Source organism: Bremia lactucae, linkage group LG8 (genome assembly GCF_004359215.1).
Source record: "Bremia lactucae strain SF5 linkage group LG8, whole genome shotgun sequence".
Classification (NCBI taxonomy): domain Eukaryota; phylum Oomycota; class Peronosporomycetes; order Peronosporales; family Peronosporaceae; genus Bremia; species Bremia lactucae.
In genome coordinates this window covers 1,558,196-1,566,526 of record NC_090617.1, presented here as the reverse complement: position 1 = coordinate 1,566,526, position 8,331 = coordinate 1,558,196, and the positions used below count along the sequence as shown (strand labels likewise).

At 44.1% G+C, this 8,331-nt stretch overlaps 1 protein-coding gene across 1 annotated transcript; it reads left to right on the top strand.

Annotated features, from left to right (window-relative positions):
* Positions 1 to 5,148: 5,148 nt before the first annotated feature.
* On the top strand, positions 5,149 to 6,057 carry CCR75_001130 (uncharacterized protein; the record flags this gene model as incomplete). Its single annotated transcript, XM_067959235.1, has 5 exons — positions 5,149 to 5,339; positions 5,404 to 5,502; positions 5,569 to 5,701; positions 5,753 to 5,821; positions 5,887 to 6,057. 5 exons carry the CDS (start codon positions 5,149 to 5,151, stop codon positions 6,055 to 6,057), a joined length of 663 nt encoding a protein of 220 aa, XP_067823667.1.
* Between the last annotated feature and the right edge of the window lie 2,274 nt (positions 6,058 to 8,331).

The window sequence follows — 8,331 nt, the reverse complement described above, 5'->3', positions numbered from 1 at the left end:
GTGTCGCCGGTAACGGCTGTGTAATACAATAAGCCGTTGCGTGTTGTGTATCGATCGGATGACGATCGATATAAAGCCGGTAAATATTTAAAATATTTATCGGATGGATTCATTAAATGATCCATCAAACATATATGGTCCTTATCTTCTGTGTAGGCTTTCTTTATGTCATCAACTAAGGTTGATTACGGAACACTCGTAGTGAGTGTTGCAACAGTGGGTTTAATTTCACTGTTGGAGTGCACTGCTGACTCGAAATCGAATCGGCGTGATAACGCATCAGCGACGACATTAAGTCGTCCTGGTTTATATTCGATGGAGAAGTTATGCTCCACGAAGAAGGATAGCCACCTCGCCATTCTTTGCGAGAGGTGTGGGATATTTACGGCCGTGCGTTATGACGCATGGTCCGTATATACGATGAACGGTCTATCTACTCGGAGATAGACACTAAATTTAGCCAATGCATAGTTCACGGCAAGAAGTTCCTTGTCATTTACTGGGTAATTGCGTTCACCTGGTTGCAGCTGACGCGATTGGTAACAGACGACGCGCTCCGCGCCGTCTTGCATTAACGCGCAGCAAAATTGCAGGCGTCACAGACCACATGAAATGGTCTGTCTTGATTTGAAATCGCCAAGATGGGCGATTGCATCAAGCTTTGCTTGATACATTTAAACGAACGCTGACGATCAGCGTTCCATAACCATTTCTCGTCTTTTCTCAAGAGACGAGAGAAATGTACTACCATCTCTGCATAATTGCGAGAGTACTTGTGCAAGTACACCGCTAAACCAAATTGGTGAAATATTATTTATCATATTTCACCAATTTAAAAAAAAAATATTTAGCTAAAAAACCTAAAGATATAGGAAATTCTCTAAGTCCCTTGACATCGACTGGAACTGGCCAGTCGGTGATTACCTTGATCTTTTCGGGATCAGAGCGCGCGCCGTGTTTACCGACGATGCACCCAAGAAGTGGTATTTCGCTTGCAGCGAATACACGCTTCGTGAGATTTGCGTACAACTTATGGTTTCGCACAAGCGTAAGAACCTGACAAACGTGAGTTTTATGTACTTCCACGTCCGTCTTACCGTCCATGGCTCGGCTATGGACGAATACATCGTCAAAGTAACTCGGTGCGAATTCTCGCACCGGTCTCAGCAGATTTGTTGCGCATCTGTTGAATATTGCAGGGGCGTTACTAAGCCCCTGAGGCATCACTAGCCATTCCTAGAGCATCCCACTGGGAGTGCTCACTGCTGTGTACGGGATGTCCCGTTCACGCATAAGGATTTGATAGATCCCATCCATCAGATCCATAGACGAAAAGACCGTACTCTCAGACATACCATCTATGATTACGTCTTTTCTAGGTATCGGCATTTGAGCCGGTACCGTTGCAGTATTCAGTTTGTTGAATGCGTGCACTATCCGCCACCCTCCTGTCGCCTTTCGCACACAGAAGGTCGGAGAGCTATGTGGGGAGGTTGACTCCCTCATATGGCCCGCTTCAATCGATCGATGAAGTATTTATCCATCGCAAGTACTTGTTCACGAGGCAGTGGCCACTGCTTCATGACACAGTACTTCGAGCCTGGTTTGAGCTCGATCTCATGTCGAGTGTATTTATCCTTAGGCAACTCGCATGGAACTGCTCAGGGAATACATCCCTAAATTCAACCAAACCCTTTATAAAGGATTTGTCTTAAGTGACTCCCAGGATTGAGAAATATATCTCTCAATGCGAGTCTTCACATCGAGGACATTTTCGTCCATCATTGAGCTGCTGAGAACCCATTCGTTCTCTGCAAAAATTACCGCTGACCTAATGTCGGTTACGTAGTCGTCCTCTGTGACGAGTCCGTAGATCTGCTTGATTTTACCACCATGCAGATCTCTTAAGAACCGCTTAGGTTCTAGGGTTGGTAATTGAGTTATCTCCGAAGTTAACTTCGGAGGCGCATACAGATCAAAAGTATAAGCGCCTACTCTTGATCCGTTATTAACCAAGACATTTAATGTCTCGGTCTCTTCCGGGGATTTATCCACAGGCTGCCGAGAGATTAATCCATCGGGATCTTGAAGTCTAGTTACTTCAACTATTAGAGGAGATCTCTCCTCAAGTACGTGGGGACCTTTTTCCTCAACGTCTTCCGAGTGTGATTGCGCTATCACAGTCGAGTCCTCTACGGTCGACCCTCTTCTCGACCTAGGATCATCGTGCTGTCCCTTTGGGGCATTCGGTATACTCCTTGAATGTCGCCCGCTAGGCGTACATTCATGTCTCAATCCACTCGACTTCTTCGAGTGGTGGACCTTTGGCGCTGCCTATGCATTCGCCCAGCCACCGGCAGCTGACTCCACTGGGTGATTAGTAATCACACTTTGATATTGTGCAGTCGTACTAACGACCGTACCACAAGTAAGGCCATCGCACTCACTTGTAGTCCATCCACACGCTTGTGGACGCTCCGATACGTTCATCAGATAGCCACCTGATGAACAAGTGGAAGGTATCTTTACGGATGGATGTTGCCAGCTTATTCTTGGCTCATATTTTTGAGCTAAGGTAAACCTAGGATGACATCAAATCTGTCATCTAAAACCAGTACGTTGACATCATCATCGTACTGTAATTTATTAAACGTGTAGTGAAAAAATTTCACTTCGCATTTCATCACTGTTATCGATGCGCCTGTCGTTATACGCACCGTCATCTTCGTTGGAAGGATGTCGCGCTCAACATATTTGAGCCCACGACCCTCTAGCAAGTGAAGTTATTCGACGCCCCACAGTTAACTAGGGCTCTAAGTGACAAATCAATTGTCACTTTAGCTTCAAGGTGATGGGTGATACCTCATCACCAGGTGCAGAGACGCATAATCATTCTGTGTCTGGAGCAACTTTTGTCAAGAGATTTCAAATGCCCTTGAGGCTACTGGATCAGTAAGGCGTTGCGCCCCTACTGACCCTGACCGTTTTTTTTGGCGGTCCGCCTCGCTGTTGCGATTTCGCAACAAACGCTGGACCCGCGAACGTTGCCCTATTTCGCAATCTATCCATATTTACGTTCGGTACCTCTCGGTACTGGGCGTGGGCACTACACTTATGAGCGCAGTGACCTAACTTTTGACAGCGATTGCATTTCTGCAATCGCTTATTGTTCGATAAGCGAGGTCTCTCGCTTTCGACATAAGAGAGGTCCATAGGTTCTGAAGCTTCCAGGCTGTGTCGTCTTCGAGGACGATATGACGAAAGCTAAAGTGCTCCTGTTCCGCTACGGATATTGCTTCTTCAAGCGTATCCAGTTCCAAGCGGAACAGGTGGGTCTTAACGGGACCATCCGCAAGACCTTGCATGAACACCGTAATCAACGTGTGTTCATGGACTGTGTTATTTGTAATACAACTCGCTAAGAGTCGTATGTGCTGGGCATATGCGTGCACATCACGCTTGCCTTGCTTGAGTTTCAGAAGCTCTGAACGAGCTCTGAACTCAGCCCTTGGCGGTTCAAACGTCTGTTTGAGCCGGGCTTTATAAGCCTCTAGCGACACCAAGACGTATGGGTCGCGCAACTTAAGGCCCAATGCCCAAGTTTTGACGCGACCTGTCAAATTTGATTGAGCGAATGCGACTTGCATTTGCTCGTCGATGATGTGACGTGCCCTTATGGCATCGTCCAACTCGACAACCCATAAGAGGGAGTCTTCTTCGACTCCCCTATATTTTGAGTTGTCAATCTTTAGAGTTTCGGGACGACGCGTTTGCGTCATCCCAGATACAGGGTCTGTACCTGGTGTAACCTCAACATTTCTGCCTGTTGAGAGCCTTGCTGATTCAGCAAGGCTACTTTCTCCTTCATCTCGTCAAGTTCATGTTGTATGAACTTGGTGATGGCTGAATGGAGGGCATCTCTGTCCAAACCGGGCAGCATGGTCAAGATGGCATCTTTACCGACGGTCGAACAAATTCGTTCGACCGCACTCCTTTCCATGTCACTTAGAAAGGAGTATCTATCACGCGGAACGTGATGCGTATGCCCACTATCATCTAACATGTCTATGTTAGATGAAGGAAATGTGGTCCTTGGACGGACTACAAAGTGCTACCAGGTGTAACGGGGCATACTGCTTCAGTACAAATCCACTTCGCACTGCTTCAGTTGCGAGTGGTGCCTTGCGTTACTTCACGTACATTAGTACGTGCAGAGGAGGACTTCTCTTTAAGACACTTACCTTAAAGAGGGTTAATGGAAACTGTATTAATATAATTAAGTATCTCTTCTTTCTATCTGATAATGCTAACTTAATTATAAACTAGGTCGCTAAGGCGCCAACCACAACAACCTAACTGATACTAAACATGCAATTGAAATCTTATCTGTCTCTCTCTTTGTTTACGTTTACAGCTGAGTAGTCTGCGGGATAAATAGATATAATGGCCTCTACCTATTTATGAATAAGATTTCTGCAACTTACTATATAAAGTAATGTTATCCAAATATTATCTACCTTCTAGATAATATATTAATTAACAACCTTTAAGTGTTAATTTCATGTAACGATACACCCCGTTACATAGGCGCCCACCACAACTACCTCACGGCACACGAGAGAAGACAGTCAAACCACTTCCTTGCTGTGCTAGGGTGTGTGCTTAAGTATAGCGTGGCCGCATTAAGACGTGCCCGCCTACACTTATTGCGTCAATATTACCAAATTTGGTCGAAATAGAAAAATAATAATAATTTTGTACTGCTTTATTAATTTTCTCTCATGTGCATGGGCTGTGAGCTCCTCCAAGGCTTTTAAGTGAGACGAAAGGTGCTTCAGTGATGGCGCTAAAGGCATCGCTGTGAATGTCGCGTGATGTCGGGTGGTTGGAAATGAAAGGTCAGTTTTGGTCGCGGTCACGTCGTTTATTTCTGCTGTGAGTATTGGATTTGAGTCATCTGATTGGTCAGAAATGGGGGTATGGTACGGATAACTCTGGCCTTCACAAATGAAGCGTATTTTTCATCTTTGTTCGAGTATGACTACTGAATTGTTGCTACGATTTTAATGACGAGGTTTTAGCCATAATTTGATGTACTCACAAGCCAATTCCGTCTTAAATTAAGAAACCATATACATCACCACATTAATGGTATCATTAGAAGAACTCGTATCGGGTATTGCGGACGCACACAAGCGTCTTGATTCGCTGGAGCGGTCGCTGGACGATTTAAAGCGGATTAAGCGTGTAAATTTGCACCTTCAACATGGAAAGCTGTCAAGCGCTGCGCTTAAGACGGTGCCAAGCGACTATTATTCGTGGTCGCTTGCCCAGAGAGCGTAAGAATTTAGATCTTATCTGCGCTCGAGCAATACCTTTATATGTTCTTCCGAAATGTTACAGAAGTGTGCTGGGCTGCAAAATACCGCACCTTTGCAAGACTATCATTATGGAGAACATTGCGTGCATCAATAGCGGCAATGAGGATCCGCTTAACAGCCGGTGAGACGAACCACACTCAAAATTGACTGGAAAGGCTCTATTCATGGCGGTGTTCTATTTTTGCAGTTACTATTGTGTGGTTTTGCAGTATAACTCAAAGTTAGACTCAGAACAGCTTCGTCGATTTGTTCGCGACAGTATTCCCGAGGCAGACCGTCCGGCTAAGAAAAAGTTTAATTTTCAACACGCTCCTGAAAAGGTACGATGGCTGCACTCACGAATATGTAACTGCTAAATTATTATTGTATAGGTGTCTGAGGAACTGACGGGCTTTCAACACAACGGAGTATCTACTTTTGGGACGAAGACGCGTGTACCTGTGCGCGGATCATGTTTTAATTATAGTGGTTAGTAATTTGTTTTTAATGTTTTTTTTTGGTGCAGGTGATAGTATCAGGAGCAATAGCCGATTTAAAGCCGTCCTTCATTTGGCTTGGCGGGGGAGCCGAATTGATAAAGCTTCGCATCAGCGTGCAAGATCTGGTGCAGGCTCTTAAAGCACGCGTGGCGGTCGGCATCACGGCGCTTCGAACAGGCCTTGATTTAGCTTACTAGATAGTGTAAGGAAATGAAAACACAGGCTTTTTTAATCTTAGGGATTAAGCTCTTAATTTTTATTTCGGCGTTCGCACAAAGTTGCCTCCAGATAGTTTCATCAGTTCTTATACACCGTCAATTGCAAGGACGTCTATAGAAGCTTTGATGTAAGTTAGCGCAGGCAAATGTGATAATGTAAGAGTATTGAACGCTTGGAAGTGTATTTATATGAACACCATGTAAGTCTTAAAGCGCAATGATGGAATTTCTGAGTCTGGAAATGACATTTGCAGCTGTAGAAGCCAAAACTGGTAGTCACTAGCACTGGGTCACTTCAGCGGGGTGGCTAGTATGAAGTTGCTAGTGCCAGTAGGCTGCTGGCAGCTCAAAACTTTACTTAAATTCGAATCACCGAATGGCGATCAACAGAACACAACATAGTGGTCTTTGTGGATCGTCTGGGCCGAATGATATATAAAGCACATTTCTTCATGCTGTCTATATGTTTTTAGAATCACGATAATTGCTGTGATCATTTGACCCGGTTGCCTATACTTTAAGTCTATAGGCAGCCGAGTCGATGGTCAGAGTGTGTTTATATGTTGGAGTGTCAAACTACGGAAAGCATTTGCAGCCTGCAAGACAATTATGTTTGTATTTTTCGACTCCGAGGCATGACTGTGGCTAGCTCTCCATTCACAGGCATGCTTATGAAAAAATCACTTCGTATTGATTTGATGAAGAGTCGACCTTAAGAGAGTCAATCAAATCGCCGAACATGATTTGACGAGTGCGTTATGCTAATGCTAATGCCGCGTTAGAGCCAAGTGAGGTGGCAAAAGAGGCACTACATTTCACAGTCGGGCTTGAAGAAACAACGAATCGGCGACTGAGCGATTCTGTAACGGGGTGTGTCGTTACATGAAATTAACACTTAAAGGTTGTTAATTATTACATTATCTAAGAGGTAGATAATATTTAGATAATATTACTTTACATGGTAATATTCTAAAAGCTTATCCAATTGGTAGATATAGACCATTAGATCCACTTTCTCCGCGGTCCAGTCAGCGCTGGACGCGCGCTTAGAGAAAGACAGATAAGACTTTTAGTACATGTTTTGTATTAGTTTATAATTTAGTTAGTATTAAGTAGATAGACAAGAAGAGCTTAATTTTATTAATACAGTTTCATTTAACCCTCTTTAAAGCAAGTGTTTTTGTAACGGGGCACTACGACTTGTACTGCTTCAGTACAAGTCCACTTCGCACTGCTTCAGTTGCGAGTGGTGCCCTACGTTATTTTACGTACACTAAAGTACGTGCAGAGGAAGACTTCTCTTAAGGCAACTAGGATAAAATGAAAACTGTATTAAATGTAATTAAGTGTCTCTTGTTCTATCTTTGTAAAGGCTAACTTAATTATAATCTAATACTAAACATGTAAATGAATTCTTATCTCTATCTTATCGGTAACTCTCTCTTTGATTACTCCTACAGCTGATTAGTCTGCGGAATAAATAGATATAATGGTCTATACTTATTTATGGATAATAATTCTGAATATTACTACATAAAGTAATATCCTTCAAATATTTTCTACCTTTTAGATAATATATTGATTAACAACCTTTAAGTGTTAATTTCATGTAACGATACACCCCGTTACATCACCCTCCTTAAACGACAATCACTCTGAATGTCATTAAATGGAGTGGTCGCTATGTGACCACTTAATTTTTAAAACGAAGTTGATTGGTCGGATCCATCATTTTAAATTCCATCGCATGAAGAATCAACTCATGCGGGGTGCTGATAGTGCTGCGCCTTCGGCTGCGGTTCGTGCAGCCGCGGGTGACGCACTGTTATCTCTCACTACGGCAAACGTTCCGTCTGCCGCAGTGTCTTCCACTCGCACAACACTAGATGTTGCGAGTGCACGTGAAGATTCATCACGTGAATACGACCCCTCTTTGGAGGTCGACTACGAATGCGAGTCGGATGAGGTGGCCGACTCGGGAAAATGGAACAGTCGCCCGATATACGTCAGGCGGCTGACTATGAGCCTTCGAATGAGAGGGCTCATTCTGATAGACGAATAAACAGTCTATTTGGATCCGACGATGAGGATGATCCCTCATCGCCCGTACTATCTCCCATACGGTCACCTGCACGTGTTTCTGTGCAAGGTGACGACGATGGCGTAAGCCATCGTAATAAAAGTTCTTGTGGTACCCCTGCTTCAGTGGGTACCACTCAGGGGAGTGAAGACAATAAAATGTATCATCTCGCT